Source organism: Pinus tabuliformis, chromosome 6 (genome assembly GCF_031772625.1).
Source record: "Pinus tabuliformis cultivar Carrire ecotype Pingquan chromosome 6, CPIR1, whole genome shotgun sequence".
In the NCBI taxonomy this organism is placed as follows: Eukaryota; Viridiplantae; Streptophyta; class Pinopsida; order Pinales; family Pinaceae; genus Pinus; species Pinus tabuliformis.
The window spans coordinates 851,645,006-851,668,379 of NC_142292.1; the positions used below are offsets into that span (position 1 = coordinate 851,645,006).

The 23,374-nt window shown below is 40.1% G+C and overlaps 1 protein-coding gene across 1 annotated transcript in view; it reads left to right on the forward strand.

Moving 5' to 3' along the window:
- The first annotated feature begins 9,677 nt into the window (after window positions 1–9,677).
- The window catches only part of LOC149261567 (putative RNA-dependent RNA polymerase 5), a 545,994-nt gene continuing 532,297 nt past the window's right edge, over window positions 9,678–23,374 (forward strand). Inside the window, exon 1 of the mRNA XM_089369718.1 lies at window positions 9,678–9,837. Coding sequence (XP_089225844.1) covers window positions 9,678–9,837 — 160 coding nt within the window. The remainder of the gene's footprint in view (window positions 9,838–23,374) is intronic.

Genomic DNA, 23,374 nt, shown 5'->3' on the forward strand with positions numbered 1-23,374 from the left:
GGACACAGGAAAGTGGTGTGAGTTCCATAAGAGCCCCACTCACAACACAAGTGAGTGTTGAGCCAAGCAGTCACTGGTGGCCGAGCTAAAGGCTTTAGAGTTAAAAGCATGTTCTGACTCTAACTCAAAACCCAACAAGGGAAATGACAAAGGGAAGTATATTATTGATATTGAGCCCAACGCCACTATTGCCACCACCAAGATCCACAAGATTGAGCTCGAAGATCCAGAGGAGGGGGAGTGTCTCTTCCACCCACATATGTCGATGAAGGGTTCACCACTGCAATTCATTGTCGACAGCGGGAGACAAAAGAACCTCATTTCAGTAGAGGTTGTGAAGCTCTTGGGCCTACCGACTACACCACACCCATAGTCGTACACCATCGGGTGGCTTCACTAATGACAAGATCTCCACGTCAGCCAACAATATCGCCTTCCCTACAATATCAAGCCCTTGACGAATGAGGTATTGTGTGATGTTGCTCTTCTTGAAGTTTGTAATGTATTATTAGGCCAACCATACTTGTGAAGGTGTCATGTTGTGTATGAGTTTAGGCCTCGCACTGTTAATATCTATTTGGGTAATAAGTTATAGAGGCTTCCAGAGGTAGCCCCGCCTATCGCCATCTCTTTGATCTCTGCTAAAAAATGCAGTAAGATCATCTCCCAGATCGGGAAATTTGTTTTCTTTCTTATTCATTATCAAAGTAAAGGTAAGATTGTGGCCATGTCCATGGCCCCCGAGAAGGGTTCCTTCATGCAATAGAAGCAAGTGGATAAGGTCGTGGAAGAATACAAAGACATCTTCTTCTCACCCAAAGTGGTACCCTTGCACTGTCAGGTCAAACATTCGATCGATCTGACTCCCATAGAACCTCTACCCAATGGGCTGATATATCTTCACTCCATTCTAGAAAATGAATAGATCAAGTGGAAAAGCTAGGAGTTATTGCAAAAAGGGCACATCCAACCAATTTCCTCGCCTTGTGGAAGCCCGATTGTACTTGTACAAAAAAATGATGGGACATGGAGGCTCTACATTGATTATCGACACTAAACAAAATCACTGTCAGGAACAGGTATCCAATCCCACAGATTAATGACCTTCTGGACTAACTCAAGGGGGCTAAGTATTTCAGCAAGATTGATCTGAAGTCTAGCTATCACCAGGCTCCAACAGAGCCCACATATGTATGGAATACCGACTTCAAATCCAAGGAAGGCCTTTTTGAATTTTTGGTTATGCCCTTCGAGTTGACAAATTCCCTTGCTAGTTTTATGAGGCTAATAGATGACACCTTGAGGCCCTTCGCAAATTATTTCGTGGTTTTTTATCTAAATGACATCCTCATCTTCAGCAAGAGTAGGGAAGAGCACTTGCAACACATTCAGCAGGTCCTTCAAACCTTATGGCAGCACAAACTGTGTGCCAACTTGGAGAAATGCTCCTTTGGCATGAGCTAGGTCTAATATCTAGGTTATATCATAGATGAGAGAGGCATGCATGTGGATCTAGCTAAGATCCAAGTCATTTGTGATTGTCCAGCCCCGACCGCTCTAACAGAGCTTCGCAACTTTTTGGGCCTTGCAAATTTTTATCAAAGGTTCATATTGGGATTCTCTCATATCACTTGGTCTTTGAGTCAGATTAACAAGGGTGGAGCGAAAACAAAGTTTTCCTGGTCTGAGTCCTGATCTAGGAGGATGCGACTTGGAGGAAAAATCTTCAAATTTAATTCCAAAAAATCAAGAAAAATCTACAAGCAAAGGAGTGGGGTCCTTTAGCGAGCAATTTCCATGCTTTTCTAGTTTAAGATAGGGATAGAGTTAAGAATAAAAGCATTCTGTAATAATCTCTCATGGATAAGCGATAATAAGTTTTATGCATGATTGCTTTAAATCGATCTATGTAAAAGGCATGCTTTTGTATGGATAAGGACCAAGAGGGCTTATCTACTATATATAAAATGAAATAACGGGATGCTCAAAGGTAGAGAGTGCCCGGAAGTATTATCATTTGAGAAAATCTCTCTCTGTGTGTCAACATTAGTGGTCCTCTGTTAATTGATAATTGTATGTGTGTATTAGTTCAATTGCTTTCTTCTGAGTTTGAATATCGATGAATTAGCCTTATTTTCCCATTAATGTTTAGGTTGAAGCCTTTAAAATCATTTTTCCTTCATATCGGCGAGCGCAGGCTTCTTAAATCGTTGTATAAAGTTCCGCAGCCAAAAATATGATTTCCACATAAAATAATGAAATTACTTAGTCCAAACAGAGTTCTGGATTTGAAATTTTATTGATTCTGGTTCATACCCGTATCGGGTCCGAACCTTATCGCATCGGAGAATCGCAAGTGGAGTGGGAAGGTCCTTTGGAGCCGCCGAAGTCCGAAACCCCGACAGTCCGGAACCGAAATAATATAGAGCAAGGCGGATAAGTTATCAGGTCTGCAAGTGTATCACATCGCAAGTTCGGAGCGAAGGAGTTCAGCCCTTGGAATAGTGGGATCGCCGATTGCAATCTTCGATTATATATATATATATATATATATATATATATATATATATATATATATATATATATATATATATATATATATATATATATATATATATATAGATATATATATATATATATATATATATATATATATATATATTATCGCATCGGAGGAAGGGAGATGGAAGGGCCATTTAAAGCGCCGATAGTGTAATTCTTCGGAATTAACACGAAGACTATTTGAAAGTCGCGACAGTGGTTAAAAGCGCCGATAGTGTATTTTGTTCCTTTGGAAAAAAATCCTTGCCGATTGTGTATTCTGAATTGAAAACGCAATTTCCTCATTTTTAAAGCGAAGATAGTGTTTTTGTGTAATTCCTTTCGAATTACAGTCCCGATAGAGTATAAGGGCTTTGTGTAATAAATTGCAGCAATAACAAGGATTGGGGTTCTAGAGGAAAACCCATGAGGCTATCAGTTTAACAGTAAATGACTGATACGCCAAGAAGTGGTAGAGGAGGAATTTGGCCAGATATAGAAGAAATTGTAGCCAGATTTGCGTTGTCTATATTGCCTGCACCCAGGCCACCAAGTCCCAACAAAATGGATTCGTTGAGTTGACGCATCACCTCTACTCTAGACTGGTAATCACATTGCCAGAGCTACAACAGCCATTTGAAATTGAGACAGATGCCTCTAACTATGTTATCGGTGTAGTCCTCACCCAACATGGGCATCTAATGACCTATCATAGTGAGACACTTTTTGATACAATTCGGAATTACTCCACCTATGATAAAGAGATGTATTCCATCGTGTAGGCTTTCTGGAAATGGAAACATTACATTCTAGGGAAGGAGATGGTCATCCACACCAATCGCCGACCTATTTAGTTTATACTGACACAATGGAAGTAACATAATGATCACCATCAGAAGTGGTCTACATATATGCAACAATTACACTTGAACATTAGATACAAAAAGGGCAGCACTAATCATGTCACATACTGCCTCAGTCGGCCCCCAATTGCAGCACTGACTACTGTTCTCAACTATTGTGGCCATGAGACCTCTAGATGGTCGCGACTATACAAAAATGATCCATATTTTGCCTCCACATACCAAATGCTAGTGGATGGAAAGCAAGTTCATGATTTCCACCTCTAGGACGCAGTATTATGCTACCTGGTCCACCTTTGTATTCCTTTAAGCGAGCATGCCAAGCTGATTTGGGAGGCGCACAACAATCAAGTCGCAAGACACTTTGGTGTGGAGAAAACTATGGTCGTACTAAAAAAGTACTTTTATTGGCCAAAACTCTCACAGGATGTTGGGAAATATATTAGATCCTACATTACCTGCACCATTGTCAAGCCAACCATCAAGAAGTAAGGCTTGTACACTACTCTGCCTATTCACAGCCAACCTTGGGAATCCATCTCCATGGCCTATATGTCTGGTATCCCTTATACCAAGCATGGTAATGACTGTGTATTTGTGGTTATGGATATATTTTCTAAGATGGCTATATTGGCGACTTGCAAGAAGAGTATCACAGTAGAGGACACTGCCAAACTCTTCTTTAAACGAGTGTAGGTACATTTTGGGATCCCGCAGACCATTATATCAGATCAGGATAGCAGGTTCCTGAGCACATTCTGGTCAAGCCTCTAGACACTATTGGACACCAAGTTCACTAAGTCGACTGCATTCCATCTCCAGACTAATGGCCAGACAAATATCATCAACAAGATGATAGTGCACATACTCTGCATGTGCAACTCCAAGCATCCACAAACATGGGATGAGAGCCTTCTCTATGTGCAACACAACTATAACAAATCTCTACATATCTCAATTGCTCGCAGTCCCTTTCAAGTGGGTCCAGGATTTCAACCATTGTGTCTGATTGATGTTGCCATGCCTCATGCAACTACATAGACATAATCCACACATGTACAAACCGAGGCTAATAAAGCAACCATATTTATTGAACACATCATCCAACAGGTTCACAGCATCTTAGAGAAGTCCAATGCTAAGTACAAGCAGTGTCATGATCAACATTCAGTGCCACACAAGTTTCAGGTGGGTGACAAAATCTAGTTGCATCTGCAGAAATAATGCCTTACCGGAGCCCATCTAATACACAATGTTTTGTCCCGCCTCCTGTGCCTCCCTGTGTCATACCCTGAAGTGCCCTAAACTTGGAAATCATGCAGTGCACCCATCCTGATATGCAGCTCAGATCCTCCCTAAAACACTGATGGAAAAATGCCTTGAGCATTCCTTGAAGAAAAGGACTCTAAAACCCTACTTTTAGCATCATCGCAACCCTAACACTGGGAACCCGTGCTAATCACTAGTTGCACTATACTAGCCTCATGATTCCAATGCGCTCTTAGCTTGGATACCCGTGATGATCCCTAAAAGGCAATTTTTCCCAAAGAGGACAAGAAGCTTCATGATCTAGAGGCTTCCAGAACGACAAGCTGGAGGTTGTTCGACGTGGATGAGGTCGAGTTCTCTCAATTTGGCCCTTTGGTCTTATCCCTATGAGCTACCTCCTTGAGATGAGGGCCTTATCCTATCTTTGGAGAGATCCTAACTCCCTTTCCCTACCTATATATTCATCTTTTCCCATTCCCAAATGGTTGGTCTTTGAGTATTTGCACCCTTATGCTGAGATTGTGCCTACATGCTACTCATTTGGCTTGGAGAAGGAGTGCTTGGAGAGCTTGAGCTTGGACTTGGACATTCACTCAAGGAGAGCTTATTGACATCAAGGCTTGGTTGTAACTTCCTTTATTCTATTAATATAAAAAACTTCTAGTTCACTTTCCATAAATGTTTGTGTTAATGCATCATTTATCTTAATGCTCCTTGATCTGTTAAGTGGATTACTTTCAATTATGCTATTTGTATTTGTATGCTTTGTTGTGTCTTTGATCTCTTATGCAATAATTCAAACACTGTGAACAGTAGGACTGAGCCCAAGGCGCAAGTGATTCAAGGTCTTCAACAAAGGAGGACGTTATAGCATCGAAACAAGGCAGGCCATCTTCCTCTTCTCTCATTTTGATTGTAATTTAGGAAAGTGTCTTGTAGATTGTCACGTAGGTTGCTAGTCCCACTCATTGGGTTAGAGGGATCGTCTCTATACGCAGAGAGGATTTACCTAGACAAAAAAATGGCGACTCCACTGGGGAAGCTATAACCCTTTCCATCCATTCCTTCAATCAGATTCTATGATGAATTTGATGAACTGTCGGTTTCTTTGCTTGTTTGCATCACTAAAGCTATTTCCAATCATTAGTTCTTGATTCAAGACATTTAGTTCGCTTTGATCTTGAAGATTTTTATTTTCCCTTACTTTTCTTGCCCAATGCGTTTTCTGTTCCAATAGTAGCACTGTCATCGCTTCTTTTTTAATTACAGTCGTGTTGACCTGCCTTGCATCACCATTTTGCCTATAACAGGCGCGTTGATCCTAGAGGATAGAAGAAAAATTAGGGTTTCTTTTTGTTTTCAATATTTTTGGCCTCTGTCAATGATTTTCCACTATGACTGCAGTGTATTTGTCTTAATTATCATGATTGTATGATTGCAATTGTCTCTTGACTTTGTTAATGTGTGTTTGAAGCTTGATTGCCTTCTAGGGTTATTAGACTTTCTAAGTCACCCGCTACTCATTGCTTGGTTTACTTCTTTAAGATTATTTGCTTCCATTCAAGAGTCTCCCTGCAATGAGGACATCTTTTTCAAGTTGATTTCGGTTCATTAATATGAAGTTGTTTTCATTAGTGTCAAGTTGTGTTGATGCTTTGAAGATCGCTTTTACTCCATTGTCAAGCATAGATTGTAGTTGTTTGCTTTGGTAGAACTGAAAGCGAATACTTGTTCTCATTCTTTGTTTCAGAAAGAAAAAAGTGAAATATTTCTTCATTTAAGTATTTTTGAAACATTTTTTGCATTTGAAACCATAAGTGAAAGAGATTTTCATTTTCATTGGATTAGATTGCATTTTCCTTTGCTTATTGCATTAGTTTGAATTGTTGAATCAACGTGAAAGGAAATGATTTAGTGCATCTTAGTGAAAGGAAAGTGATTTTAGTTTTTCATAGGATTGCATTTTGGCATTGCATTTGTTAGTGAAATGAAAGATTAGATTTTATTTTTACATTTTGCATTGGAATATAAAGTGTGGTGTTTTGATGCATTTCTTGCTTGTTTGATGCATTATTTGGTTGTCTCTCTTCCTTCACTAGTATAACCTTCATTGAACGAAAATATTTCATTTTTATCATTTAGTTGCATTATAGGAATTAAGGTGACATCATTGAGCCATCAAATCGGAACTTAATTCAAGAGAAGCTTAAAATTTATCTCATTTAACCTAAGGATCATTTATCACCTAATGCAAATATCTAGATGTTTAGGCTAGAGACCTGTTCCAGAATCTTTAAACATAGCAGTTGTCGTTAACTGCCTGCAGTGTATCTCGAGGGTGAAATCATGTCCCAGTATGGAAGTATATAGAAGGTTCTCCAATACTTTCAGGTATATAGGAGGCACTTCAATATGGTAAGTATATAGGGACGCTCTCACCGAATAGTTTTGCATTAGACAGTGCTAACACGGACTTGTGCTCCCTGTACCGTTGAGTATATATCGGGAGACCCCATTAGGTTTCCATCCTTTAGCCATAGGTAACTGAGTCAGCAGCCTTGTAAACGTTATACAACGAACACATCATTAGGGGAGATAAGTCTTTGTACATCAAGTCCTTGGTTTTGGCTAAGTTGTATATAACGATTCATGGATACTTGGTAAACTCTCTTTCCTAGTATTACCCATTTTGATTTATTTGTTGTTTCATGTCATAAAATTAACTGCCAACGATAAGATGTCAAACCCATGCAGTTGCTTCTTGGCCTCATATTGAGTAATTCCTTGTAAATTTTAATTTTAATCAACCCTCAACAAGTCATCTCTTCTTCTTCTTCTTCTCTTAAGAGAAAGTCACCGTGGCTAAACCATTGAGTTCACCCCACAGTTCCCCTTCATTGTCTGATACTAAAGGGTCGTCACAAGGAGTTCATCCATAACTTTCGCAATCACTTGAAGCTCAAGGCTTTGAACTTGGAATTCTTCCAACCATCCAACCCCTTGCTTCTCGTCCACCACCTTGAGATTCATTGTCACCTCAGGAGTCTTATCCAAAAACCCCTAAGAGTCCACAGAAGTTTGTCTTATACACTCTGAATACGTTATTTGATCCTTTTGTGATATCTCCTCAACATCCTTACAGTCCATACAATCGACCTGATGTTCCTTTGGAGTTAACTCCTCGTACATCTCGGATTCCTCCTCGCCAGCTATTTCCACACATGGATTCAGAAGGTGAGCTTCCAACCTCTCCTCGATATCCTTGGGAAGTCTCTGCTACTCACACTCCTCATGTTGATGATGAGTCTGAATATGACTTTCCTCCATAAGGCTTTCCTTTTACAGGAAGAGTTCCATCTCCAATACTTCCTAAAAAAACTGAGCCTATGCTTCCACATGGTTATACAACCTTGGTTCAATTAGTTTCAGAAACCCCTAGTGCTTCCTCTTTGTTTCAAAATCCTATTTGGTCATCAAATGTTATGCCTACTTCTAGTCTGTTTCTTCCTAACGTGATCTCTCAGATACCTGTACAAACTTTCGTTACTTCAGTTCCAATTCATCCAACGATTACATCATGACCATTACCGTCGTTTAAACCTTCCATTCCGGTACAACTGACTGTTTCGGTTCATGCGTTTGTAAGTTCCTCTGTCCCTCCATCAAGTGGACAAAATGTACCACCACCTTATTCCCAGCCTTGGGGGAAAAATCCAAACATTCGTCTTGTGTCAGGTGGAACCCAATGTGAGTGGATCACAACCTCACATGGTTGGAGTAAATCAACATAATCCTAGTGGTATTCCTAATCCGTTGGTTCATCCGGGGTAGGTAAAATCTAGTATCAACAACTTATATAGCCTAGATACCACAACAACACTCTTATGTTCCATATGGTTCACAGGCACTGCAAAATCCACCCTATATTCCATAATCAAGTCCTCATGTGCAACCTGGAAAAATTGTTATTCTCGATGCATATGGTCAAATCCCATTTGGAACTTACCAATACCCACAAGGGATCCCTCAAGGAACTGTCCAACAACTGTTACAGCAGCAAGGGAAACCTTTGCAGTAGTTTCAATAGCCTTTGAAAAAGCAAACGCAGTTTGTTCAACAACCCAATCAACCCTTGTATCTATAAGGCCAACCCTTGCAGTAGCAAGCTCAACCTATATATCAACAAGGTTAACCCCTGAGCAGTAGGGTCAATCACTTCATATCTAGGGTCAGCAGGTACAACAACCTTACAATCCATATGCCGCACATAATGTTTATCCTCCTTATGGTTATCAATGGCCTATGGCAGGTCAATATCAACCCTACCCTAGACAGAATCCACCTTATGGTCAAGGTACCCCTCAGTGGGGGCAGAATCAAACCCCCTATGGTCAAAATCCTCCACTTTGGGGGCAGAATCCTTACCAACAAGGTTAGAACACGCCGGTTGGGCCTACTTAAAGGCCTTGTATGCCTTTTAACCATCAATTGCCATTTTTAGCTATGTTGGAATTGCCCAATGTCTCAAGGCTCACTAATGATCCAATTCTTCATTCACCTTATTAGCCTCTGATTCCCACTAAAATTTCAAGCAATTGCCTCAAATTCGAAGGAAAACCTAAGGAGGACCCTCAAGCCCATGTGATGGCATATCACTTATGGTGTTCTTCCAATTCTTATGTTGACAATTCTATTTATCTCTTCCTCTTTCAACGAACCTTAATAGGTGCTTCCGCAAAGTGGTATGTCGAGTTGCCTCGAGGTACCTATGAAAACTTCAACTCTTTAGCTATGGCCTTCCCCACCCACTTCCAGTTGTTGATTCGTTATGAAACTGGTACTCATTTGCTCACATCTCTGAAGCAAGATACTGCAACCCATATTTCCAATCACATCCATGAATGGATATGTCGACATCGCCTCATAAAATTTAAAATTCCTGATGAGTTGTTGACTGAATGGTTCACCAAATCATTTGTGAACAAAATTGCTAAAGATATAGCAATGGGTTGTTGCGTTACTGAGGACCAAGCTATTGCTCGTGCCCAGTATTTGGACTTAGTCTATTCCCAATCTGGCATGCTATATGAAATGTTGCCCGATGTTCCAAGACCATCTTCGGATTCGGCATCTTCGAAGTCTCCCGATGTACCACTTGTTGATGGTATAATTCGATCAGTGTCTCAAACTTCCACTAAAGCTTTTTAGAAGAAAAAAGCTGTTTCAGGTACTGGTTCTAGTCATCCTTTGAAAAATCCATCAAATCCTAGTAAAACCTCTGAGGTCAATGTCGTTCAGTCTACCATGGTAGATAAAGCCTCGAAAGGTAAGAATAAGGATAAAGGTAAAGCAAAATCTGATACCTCGAAAAAGGATCCTCCCAAGTCATCTGATGATGATGCCTCCAAATGAAAGCCGAAATATCCTTGCCTCATTTGTGAGGAAGACCATTATACCAAGGATTGCGTTGACAAGGTTAATCCTCTCTATGGACAGAGATGATCCCTCTAGCCCAATGAGTGGGTCTAGTAACTGAAGTGACAATCAAATAAACATCTTTAATTGAAAATTAGAATAAGAGAGATGGCCTACCTTGCTTTGATGCTATTCCAATTTCCTTTGTTGAGATCCTCGAACCGCTTATGTCACAGACTTGTTCCAGCTTCTTTCAACGCTTATGTACCTGCACAAGTGATCAAGAGACAACAAATCATGCCAAAACCAATAGCAAATCCAATAATAACCTACTTAGCTGATCAACCAATACATACATGAACATATGTATTTTGGGAAGATGAACCAACAGTTGTATTATTATTTAAAGAATAAAGGGAAGCTTACAACCATAGCCTTGATGTTGAAAGGCTCTCCTTGAGTGGTAATCCAAGTCCAAGCCAAGAAACTCTCCAAACACTCCTTCTCCAAGTCTAATGAATAGCATCTAAGCACAAGCTCAGCATAGGGGTGCAAATGGACATAGATCAACCATTTGGGAATGGGAGAGGAGGAATTTATAGGCTGGGAGAGGGAGTTAGGACTCCTCCAAAGATAGGATTAGGCCCACATATCAAGGAGGTAGCTCATAGGGATAAGACAAAGAGGTCAAGTTAGGAGGATTCGACCTCATCTATGTGAAACCACCTCCAGCTCGTCATGCTGGAAGCTTCTAGATCACAAAGCTTCTCATCCTCTTTGGGAAATTTACATATTTGGGATCATCATGGGTATGACAGGGAACACAGCGATGATCTCACAGGTCAAACACGATGCAACAGGCGACCATCATGGTTTTGAGCTTCATAAGAGCGATGACCCTCATTTTAGGGTTTTAAGAGCTATTTCTTCAGGGAAAGCTCAAGACATTTTCCAAGAAAAGTTAAAGGAGGGATATGAGTTGTATACATGGATGAGTATACTGTATAATGATCATGTTTCGGGCACTTCAGGGTATGTCACAGGTAAATGCAGGAGGTGTGACAAAATATTGTGTAACAAATGCCCCCTAAAGCATGAAGGCAGAATGAGGAGTGATGGTTGAGATGCTTTACGAGATATTGCAAGGACAAGGACACACATTTTCAGGAGACCTGACAATAAAGGATGCATATACATATACATATCTGATGTCAAAACATGAATCCACGGTATGGACACATCCATCTGGATAATAAGGACTTATGAAAAGGTCCATGGCATGGGCACAACCATCTAATACATAAGGATCATCTGTAATATAAGATCCAAGGCATGGACGCAGCCATCTGATATATAAGGATCATCATCATAAATATAAAGTTTCATGGTATGGTCACAGCCATATAACTCCAGGCAGCCTGAGTCATATCAGACAAGACTCAGGGTCTTGCGCTCCATCCTGACCCGATCAAAGTACGAATTCTAACATGTGAATGAACGTGTTGTAGTCGAACATGCTATAAAACCACCTGATTACCGGCCATTGATGTGGACCGTTAACAGGCACGAGAGGAACCACCCATAATGACAATGGCTCTCAAGGTACGACAATAGAATCCGTGAATGTGATAATGAAGCTGAGGTCGAACACTCGTGGAATCACCCGAATGAAGCCAATAATGAAGACCTGTCGTCGAATGCGAAGAACTGGCCATTAGGTCATGCCGGCTCTATGTTACTAAAAAGGAGTTCCTAAGTCATCTTCTTGGATAATGAGCCGAAGTCAACAGGAAGTGACTTGTCAAAGGAGGGCAATGATGAATCCCCCATCATCAACATGAAACAAGGAATGAAGTGGAATAATATTTAGGATTGTAGAAATGACTCAAACAATGTATAGGTACTAATTTAGGACTGTAGCAATGACTCAAACAATGTATAGGGAAGTTGATGTACTAATTTACCCCAACAGGGCCCACAATTTTGGCGCTTCCTCTCCAAGGTTAGGTTTTTGGATGTTTAGGGTTTTCCATTATCTCTCAATCATCAATAGGCCTTAGAGCCTCATTGTAACACAGTTCAAAGGCATTTATCTGCCACATATCTTCTCAGAGATAAGCTACCATTGCCCGAGCCAGTCTATTTCCATTTTGTATGTAAGCATCTTTCAGTTCTTTGATATTAATGAAATGAAGATTTATTTTTGTTGCATCTTTGTTTTTGTGTTTATATCTATATTCTATTTCATTCCTTCATATGTATGGATCAACCCTCAGGTTGAATATTTCCGCTAAAAATAAAAACCCTAATAAGGGTAAGGTCAAGGAGTATCTAGGATTTGTAACTAGAACCTTAGAAAAACCTTTTGAAATCATAGAAACCCTAGATTAAAAGATTTGACATCATGCTCTTGTCTTTGTATATTTTGCTTCGTTTTACTGCTGATGATTGTAGACACATAATGAAGGCTATCAAAATAGTAGAAGAAATATGAGAAGGTGTTGTGCTCCACAACAACCCCCCATTTCATAACATTTTTATTCCCAAAATTATCATATGAAATGGGTCCCTTAGAGTTTAATTGGTATCAACATTGTATCTTTCAAAATGGTCCGAAAACCAAATGAATACATTATATAAAAAACCTTTTGAAAAACCCATGTGATCAAATAAAACAATCCTTTTTCATTGCGATAAAGCGATCGCAAGATCGCATATCGCAATGACATAAGGGAGCATAAGTAAGTGGCACATTGGTCTCCGCCGATGCGATATCGCTATCGGCTATCGGCTATCGGCAATACTTCATGCACATTTTAAAGCGCCCCCATGCCATTAGCCCCGATGCGATGCGCAATCGGCGATCGGTGATCGGCGATATATAATACATATCTTATGTGATGCCAATACCCCGATGCGATGCGATATCGCAATCGGCAATCGGCAGTATTTCATCCACATTGTTAAGGCGCCCGGGTAATGTATTCCGATGCGATGCGATATCGCAATCGGCAAATCGGCGGCAGGCTGTCAATATTATATATAATCCTCATTCTCCCGACGCGATGCGATATCGCTATCGGCGATCGGAGGTTTTGAATAGTGTCAATACAAAAGGTTTAAGGTTGCCCCGATGACCGATTGCGATAAAGCACAGTTTTCGAAAAAGCCGTTAAATGAAGGGATATCATGATTTGTTTCATATTAAAGGCTTGATCCGTCCAACAATGATTCGCCTGCGCACAACCGCCAAAATGCCCACAGCACGCTTAAATGAATCATTCAGCCGATTAACGATATAATGGGCATTTAAGATTGGCAGGTTTTAAACGGCCATTTAATGTGATCGTAAGTCCTAAAATCCTCCCATGGATTGTGTCTGCGCCCATTTTAAAAGCTAAATCCCTTATTACGCATCTGTCAATAATTCTCATCACTTGCAAGTTTTCATTGCTATTTCTCTGTATTACGTATATTTGCGCCTCTGTGCAGAATTCATCCAAAGGAGAAAGCTCAAGCAAAATGGGGAAGAAATCCAAGAAGACCACAGGCACTTCCACTACGCCAGCTGCAGGACAGGTTCTCACTGACAAGAAGAAAGGATTAATTTCAGATACAACATGTTCAGGTCTCGGAAGAACTACTTGGCAGGGTACCTACAACTTAATTGAAATTGAAGAACCTACGGTGACAATAGTAGAAGCCACTGCTGATTCCACTCGGAAATCTGAGTGCACTCTTAAGGATTTAGCTTACTCCTTCCTTCACAGGATAGCAGCCAGGGAGCAAATTCTCCCATACACAGATGTAGTACGTTGGGCAATTGAAGAAATCCCAATCATGGACAGAACCTTCAGCACCAGGGATGGGAGGATTTTCTGGTCATTCAAAGCTGAGGACTTGAGGCAAATGTACCATTTGCCTAAGCCAGAGAAGATATACAATAAGGCGTTCCTGGAAAAATTCGCAAACGAGAATGAAGTTGAATCCGAACCCATCAGGGATTGGAGACAAAATCCGGCAAAGCACAAACATGAGTCTTCCGGTAAGTACTCAGTTGATTCCCTGGCTTCTCCTTATTGCTACGCTGGAATAATGATGTGTAGATTGTGGGGATTGCATGACTCCTCTAATTTCACCATAGAGATGGTTCCTTTAATGGAAGCTGCAGTGAACAGTCAAATAATGGATTGGGCCACTATTCTCTCAGATAAACTAGCCAAAGCTGTTCTTGATTTTAGAAATCAGACTGTCATCTCTGAAAGGAAAATTCCCCCATTCTATTACAGTGCATATATTTTAGATACATTATGTTTCAATTCTGAATTTCCCGTGCTCGGCTGGAGGTGGACGCCACAAGATCCCACGGCTATCCACATATACCATCAGAAATTATGGAAGTCCTCTTACAAGCACCATCTATACCAAATCTGCAATGGCTTTATGGTGCCTATTTATTATTCTATTTTTGATAAACCCATTCCGAAGATTTCCTATCAAGCTTCGTTTGATTTAACAGCGGTAAGGAGTTGGTTTGGAGAGGAAAAATTCACTTATGTTAGAGTTTTCGGTAGCCAAGCCAAACCACATGTTCTCCCTTTGTACATACTAGATAAACTGCTAGCAAGAGAAATCGCTTATCAGATTACGGCTGAGAGTGTTACACAGACTCTCAAGAAGAATAAGAAGTAGAGCTGGCCCTCATTCCCTTTAAGATGTGGTGTTTATACTCTGCACGATCTCAAACATGCTGAGAAGGAAGCCACAAAGATTAAATCATTAACTCTGGCGACTCTTCCAAATAGGCACTTTGATCCAAAGAAAGTTGCCTATAATGCACTAGAACAGGCCAAATTGACAAAATTTGAGCATAAAGAAGATATGTTTGACGACCTGTTCGTTTCAGCCGAATCAATAGGTCAGGCTAAAGAATTCGCTAGAATGAAATATAATGATGAAGGGTTGACTGAGTTTAATAAACTTAGAGAACAGAGGTTGCAAACTCTGCCTCTAGATTTACTAGCAAAAACACCGGCGACATCATCAAGCGAGCCTGGTCGGCAACAGTCAAAGGAACCTCCGGTTATAACAAAGGATCATAAGAAGGAACAGGAGGAAAGGCAGAGAAAAGAAAAAGAAGAAAGGCAGAAGAGAGCACAGGAGGAGAAACAGAGGAAAGAGAAAGAGGAACAGCAAATGAAAGAGCAGGAGGAAAGACAAAAGAAGGAACAAGAGGAGCAACAGAAGAAAGAGCAGGAAGAAGTGCGGAAGGAGTCCCAAGCCGAAAAGCAAAAACAAACCACCATTGATGTCAATATAGATACTCGTATTGACCCTAAATTGCTCCAGGAATGGAAGCAATTTGACTCTATCATCAGTGGGTTGGAATATTCCAAGGATACAGACACTTCCAAGACAAACGATACACAGGACATCACTTCACCTCAGGTTCTAAGTGGAACCAGTCGCCCACCCATTTCTAAGGATGTTGAGGTAATACCAAAAGACCCCTCCGACCAAATCATTCTCCAGGTAGAAGATATTCCTCCCCTGGATGTCTTCTACAGCCCAAGGCATAAAGCAGTGGTTAAACGACAAAGGAAAAGAAGAAGGATTGATCAACCTTCCCTTTTCCCAGAGCAAACTGTTACGGGCAGTGTGGTTTGGAAGGAGGAATTCGACCCCTCCGATGACCTGACAAAACTGTCACAGTATGCGGGAGCCTATTCGGCAGCGACAATCGATAAGGCATCGGAGGTAAGTCTTCTACTGAAAACCAAGGATCAAGAAATTTTCGCATTACAGGCAGAATTGGCTGAGACAAAGCAGAAGGCAGAGCAGGCAGAGCAGCAATTGTTGACACAACAGCAAGTGAACAGTCAATTAACTCAGCAATTGCAGGCAGAAAAGCAAAGGATCGACCAAAGCGCGATCCAGAAACAGAAGGAATTATCAGAGGCATTGGCACAATTAAGGGCAGCAAACGAGCAAATGATGAAAACAAAGGATGAGCAAATCGCTCAATTGTCATCACAGCTCGAAAAAATAAAGGACGCTCCACAAGTGGATGAATTCAGAGTAGAAGCATTACAAATAAACACTGCATTAATATCCCAAATTAGGCTCCTGTGTCAACAAATCGCTCAGGCAGAGCCACTGTGTGAGTTAACGACATCCATAAATCAGCAGGTAGAGAAGGCCAGAAATGAATTAGATCAAGCCGAAGAGATCATAACTGCATTTCTTGACTGGCAAGATTCTGATCAAGGGAGAGCAGCAAATTTTCCCAGGATCTTAGAAACACATAAAGATATACTCTTCACAGAATGGCAGTCTCAGATGATGAAAGCAGAGAGGGTGGCTTCAAGATGTAAATCAACTTCCAGCAATCTAGTTGAACTAGTTAATAACACTCTCTACTTATCAAATATGATTTCCCAATGTACACCAAGAAAGTTGACAACAACAAACACATTGGAGTAATCATGTTATCCTGATTTAGAGGAAAAGGGGAGATTAATCGCCGGGATTAACAGTTTAACCTTCGAGGCATATTTGCTCTTCCTGATTAAGCCGCATACACAGAGAGCCGCCCTTAAGTGCCTAACAGATGCGATCGGGTATATGATTCCCGATATTCAGGATGCCACCTATGCCGCCCAGCTCAGTTCGCGCCTCAACAAACCTCCTGAAGTAGAGCCAATGCTTGTGATAAGTCAGCTCAGATATAAAGGCAAGAAACCTACCTGATGAATCATGTCGCCGACTGCCAGATCACTGAGAAAAATAGGATCAAGATTCATTGATGCCAATTAAATAGGATTTCTGTTTTATTAGATATTTAGATTAATTTAGTATTTATAGACCCTTTCATTGTTTTGGAAAGGGTCGTAAAGTTTTGTACCAGACTTAAAAACTGAAGTTTGCACTATTGTGCTTCAGTCAATATTCTTTTATGAAACTGGACCAGTTGTTCTTAATTCAACAAGGAGGCTTTTTATGCAATTGTGCACTATTGTCTTTGTTGAGAATGTTTCTGCGTTGAAGGAAGAATTAAAAGTAGCGATTGATATCGGGAGTGTCAAAGCAGCTCATATGGTATTTCTATCTATGTCTGAATTCATTCCTGTTATGTGAATTGTTATTTGATTATCCTTGCTATTGTTGATTATATGCATGCGCTTTAACAGCAATTCTACATTCTTTCCACTATTGGATGTTTTATGATATGCTTTCCTTTTAATCATGTATATGTCGATAATATAAATGATGAGTGTGGTAATATCGCTTTAATCGCTTTGCTTAACTATTTAGGCACAGTAATCTTGAATGAATTAATATCTATGTCTGTTAGATGGAGTCATCTATATGCCTGTCTTTAGACACAGACCATCAAACGCTACACTTTAAAGCTCAATAGATTCCCGGGATAGTTCATAGTTTTTGTATTCTTGTCAATAGATTTAGTTATTCGCTCATCGCTAGCTCAGTTTATAAATCATCCATTCATCCCGTTTATCCACTTTTGGGAAACTGGTCCCATTATCCCCAGTCGGAGCCACTATTCCAAACGGAAAAGGAGCTGTACTAAGGTCCGGACCGGGTGGTTATCCCCAATGTTGTTGCAGCGATTTTCGAGGCTTCAACATTTTTGGCGCTAGAAGGAGGGCCTAACTGTGAATGGCAAACAAACCCAAATCTGCAAGCCATTCTAAGAGTAAATCTCCCTCCGAATCCCCTCGAACTTCTCATTCGCATGCTGGCTCTCCAGTATCCAAACAAGAAGAAGAGGAATCAACTACCACTGCTCAAACCCATCATACTCCAGAACAATTAAGTCTTGAATCACCTGAAGTCCAGTCTCTTATCCACAAACTTCAGAGCTTCTCGATTTCACCACAGAAATCTGAGGTATCACAAAGCAGTGCGACTTCGCAGTTCAATTTACCTCACCCTCTCACCAGACTTCAGAGGGAAAAGCTCGGTATTGAACCCACTGAGTTCCCTTTACCCAAAAGGAAAAAGGTGAAGAAACACACTGAAGGATCTGACAGTGAAGAGCTTTCATCCATATCCTCCATTGCATCTTCCCCTCTGCAAAGTCAACCATCCACTCCTCCATTACATATTGTTGTTCACCAGGTATTAGAAGCTTCAGCATCCCAACCTGCTCACTCCTCAACATTATTTCCTTCCCATACATCTGGAATTCCAACAGTAGTATCAACCACTGTTGCTATTACAATGGCAGATCCATGGACCAGGCCTGGTGCAGTCAATATGCCTGCACCATTGCATCCATTACCAGATGCTCCTGAAAAATGGCTACCTAAGTTTAACCCAGATGATGGGACCCAGGCTGAGGAACACATCAATAATTTCATGTTAGCAGTCAACTTGAAAGGAGTAACAGAACAAGATGTTGTTGTTAGACTTTTCCCTTACACCTTGCAAGGATCAGCAGGATCATGGTATTTCTCTTTACCCTCTGGTTCCATTACCAGTTGGAACACTTGCCAAGAGTAGTTTCTTACCAAATATGGAGATGATAGGTCTTTGGCTACTTTAATAAACGATCTCTCCAATCTGAGAATAGAGCATAGGGAACCAATTAAGGAATTTAATGCTCGCTTCAATAAACTCCTGAATAAAATCCCTACAGCTTCCAAACCAAGTGAACAAATTCGAAGCGAATGGTATATCACCACCCTACCTGCCAATATAGCCATTTTTGTAGACAGGGTTGGGAAACCTACCTTAGCCGAAAACATGAGAGAAGCACTTGCTGTGGAAAAGCGCATAAATGCTCTAGAGAAGAAGGCTGCTCTGGAAGACAGAAAAGCCAAAAAAGTCTCTTTTAAAGATGACTCGAAAAAGAAAACCCCAAAAGACCCATACGACATGGAAGGTTTGCAAAAGGTCCTAAAAACTTTATCAAATGAAATGGTTGAAATAAAGAAACAGGTGGCCGAAACCTCAACCAAAAGACCCTTTAGGACTTATAAGAAAAATGAATCAAAGCCCCCAAATGTCATATCTAATGCAGACTCAGAGCAAGAAGAAGAAGAGGAAGAGGAAACAATCGCACCGACTGATGATGAAGAAGAAGTAGTAGAATGTCATGGAATGTGGGATTTTATACTCCCCAACTCCGATACTGATAATGAAGAAGAAGCGTTCCCGGTCACTACTAGGAGCAAAAGTACTTCTGAACCTGTTCAGGTATCATCAAAGAAAAGGAGTGCAGGTGCCGCTACAACCAAGGAAAAGGTACCTGCAAAGAAATCACCTGCAGCAGTTCCCCAAAACCAGCCTTCAACTTCTAATACTCCTTCAACATCTAAAACATTAGTGGTATCCGATTCAATGGAATATAACATTGTTGATGACATGAAGAAAACTAAAGCAAACATTACTATGTTTGAGCTTAGTAAATTAAAGCATCAGCAGAAATTACTTCTTAAGGAATTGAATGCTGTTCCTTCTACACCTCTTCCCAGTGCAAAAGCTGCTAATGATTCAGGCCAACCTCCTCCCGGTATGGTTGAAGCTACCGATTCAGTTCTGATTGGCGATAGATCAAATTCTCATACTCCACCTTTCCTTCTAACCTATGAGATTTACAACAGAAACCTGCACAACTGTTTAATTGACTCAGGGGCATCATCTAACATAATGCCAGCTTCAGTTTGTTCTAAACTGAACATTGAACCCCAGAAGTCTGCTATTCATATTGTACAGTTGGACAGGACCAAGGTACAGGTTGTTGGAGAGATTAATTCCGTAACCATCAGGTTATCTGCTGATCCCAGAGTAGTACAAAGAATTGATATCCTAATAGCCGATATTCCTGAATTTTACGGTCTAATTTTGAGTAGGGATTGGTCTGAAAAACTGCATGGGTATATTTCTACTGATTGGTCACATATGTGGCTTCCCTATAAGGGTAAGCCAAATCAAATTAGGATCGATCGGGAAAAACATATGGCCCATACAGTTACTGAATTTGAGCAAGAAAACCAGCCGGTAGCATTCAACAACAACATTTTGGGGAATTATTCATCAGAGTCATTTTTTGGTAACTTTGTTGCCCAACCATCCCCTTTCTCAGTCAATCATTTTACATCTCAGATTGAGAATTTTTCACAAACAGATAGGTCTAGATGTTTCAATGATGATGAGAAAACTGTAAATACATTTGTTAATACTTCTTTATTTTGGTCATTATATTTCGATGGGTCCAAGTCTAGCGAGGGCTCAGGAGCAGGATGTATTTTGGTTAGCCCACAAGGAGAAAAGACAATGCTGTCCTGTAGGCTAGAATTTGAATGTACTAACAATACAGCCGAATATGAAGCCTTAGTCCAGGGATTATATAAAGCAATCGGCCTTAAAGTGCAATATCTAAAAGTATTTGGCAATTCTGAAATTATTGTTAAACAGGTGAGGAATGCAATTCATTGTCTTTCAAATCACCTCAAGCATTATCAATCGCTAGTACAAGAACTTACCTCGCACTTTTCTGCATTCAACATTTCCTCCATTCCCAGGTCTCAAAACTCAGCAGCCGATCTCCTAGCTAATGTAGCTTCCAAGCTCCTACCTTCTGAAGACTACAGCCCAGATAGATTTTCCGTAGAATTGCTTTTTAGGCCTTCAATTCCTGACAATGTCACTAATTGGAGAGTATTCAACCATGATGAGGATATTTTACAATTCTTAACTTCTGAAAAGTCCTATGATAATCAAATCATTGAGGAAGATGAGCATGACTCCCAAATGAGAGAAACACCTCAGGAAAATGCAATTCCTAAGCCTGTGGTAAAGCTGGAGGATCTTTATGATATTAAAGACAGGTTTAAACCTGTGACTAACGCAAAGCTCCAAAGTTCTACCCTTAGGTTTGAATTGATAAATCTTGGCACCGAACAAACTCCTCAAAACATTAACTTAGGACTAGGACTTTCCTTGGAAGAAAAGGAGGCATTCATTAAACTGTTAAGAAAAAATAAACAGGTTTTTGCTTGGAAATATGATGATTTGAAGACTTATGATACATCCATTATCCAGCATACCATTCCGGTACTCCCCGATCAGAAACCGATTCAGCAGAAGTTAAGAAAAATACATCCAAATTTAGAGAGCCAGATAAAATCGGAACTTAACAAACTCTTGAAAGCCAAGATTATTTTTCCTGTCCGACACTCAAACTGGGTCTCTAATATGGTGCCAGTCAGAAAGAAAAATGGCGACATTCGAATTTGTATTGATTTCAGAAATTTGAACAAAGCGAGCTTGAAAGACAATTTCCCATTACCTACTATGGAGCAAATACTTCAATCAGTAGCAGGCTCTGAATTGATGTCCTTTCTAGATGGTTTCTCAGGATATAACCAAGTCTTGGTTCATCCTGATGACCAGCTTAAGACTACATTCAGAACAAAATGGGGAACATATGCATATCAGAAAATGCCTTTCGGACTTATAAATGCAGGGGCAACATTCCAAAGAGCGATGGATACAGCTTTTAGAGGGTTGATTAATAGAACAGTAGTCGTCTATCTAGACGATATTACTGTATTCTCTAAGGAGAGGTATAATCATTTGCATGATCTAAATCAAATCTTTCAACGTTGCAAAAGATATGGTATTTCTCTTAACCCTAAAAAGTCTTTCTTTGCTCTTGATCAAGGGAAGCTCTTAGGTTTTATTGTGTCCAAAGATGGCATTTATATTGATCCTGATCGGATCAAAGAAATCTCTAAAATCCCTTTCCCGCACAATAAAAAAACGATGCAGTCATTTTTAGGCCAGATCAATTTTGTTACAAGATTTGTTCCAGATTTTTCTCAAATTATTTTACCACTTCAAACAATGATTAAGAAGAATTCAGCCTTTAAGTGGGGATCAGCAGAAAAAGAAGCTTTTGATCTAATCAAGCAATCAATAATCAATGCCCCAGCCTTAAATACTCCAAATTTTTCTAATCATTTTACATTGTATACCATCGCATCCAACTCGTCGTATGCTGCAGTACTTACGCAACTAAATGATCACAATCTGGAAGCACCCATTTCATTTTTTAGCTCAAATCTTCAGGGTGCTGAATTGAATTACTCCGATGTAGAAAAACAAGCCTTTGCTGTATTTAAAGCAGTCAAACATTATAGACCCTTCCTTTTGAAAACCCACACCAAAGTTATAGTTCCTTTCCCTGCAGTTAGGCAACTTTTAATCCAAAAAGAACTGGGTGAAAAAAGGGCAAATTGGGTCACAGCGCTTCAAGAGTATGACTTGGAAATTAGGCCAGCAAAGATTGTTAGGGGCCAAGGTTTTTGCAGGATATTGGCAGGAGCATCCAACATTCCAGAATCAAGCGATACAGATCAAATTGAAGAAATCAATCAGATAAGTGTTACTGATTCTGAATCTCAATATGCAGATTTAATCTTTTATTTAAAGAATGGTTATGCACCTCCAAACCTATCTTACAAAAACAAAAGGGCCATTAGGTTGAAAGCAAAGAATTTTACAATTATTGATGATGTGCTTTTTAAGCAGAATTATGATTCTATCTTATTAAGATGCCTTGAGAAGCCTGAAGCACAAAAGGTTTTGCAGGAGTTACATGATGGACCAGCGGGAGGACATTTTGGAGCTGATACAACAGCTCACAAAATTATTCATGCTGGATACTATTGGCCTACTCTGTTTAAAGATGCCCACGAGTATGTAAGGAAATGCCTCAATTGCCAAACTTCTAGTGGAAGACAATGTAAACCAGCTTTCCCTCTGCAACCAGTCAACATTGAACAACCATTTGAGCAATGGGGATTGGATATCATTGGGGAAATTACTCCACCGTCTTCCAAACAGCATAAGTATATCCTTACTGCTACCGATTATTTTACTAAGTGGGTGGAGGCCATTCCTTTGAAGACAGCAAATTCTGAAACAATCATTGAATTCATAGATCAATTCATTATTACCAGGTTTGGTGTCCCTAATGCTCTTGTTTTTGATAATGCATCTTATTTCTCAGGCAATGCTATGTTTGATTTCGCTATTAAAAGAGGATTTAAATTAAAGTATTCTGCTAATTACTATCCCCAGGGTAATGGTTTAGCGGAGTCCACTAATAAGAATCTGATCAAAATCATTAAGCGAACTATAGAACAAAATCATAAAAACTGGCACAAATCCTTAATGTTTGCATTATGGGCTGATAGGATAACACAGAAAGCTTCTATAGGATCTTCCCCATTCAATCTCGTGTATGGAAAAGA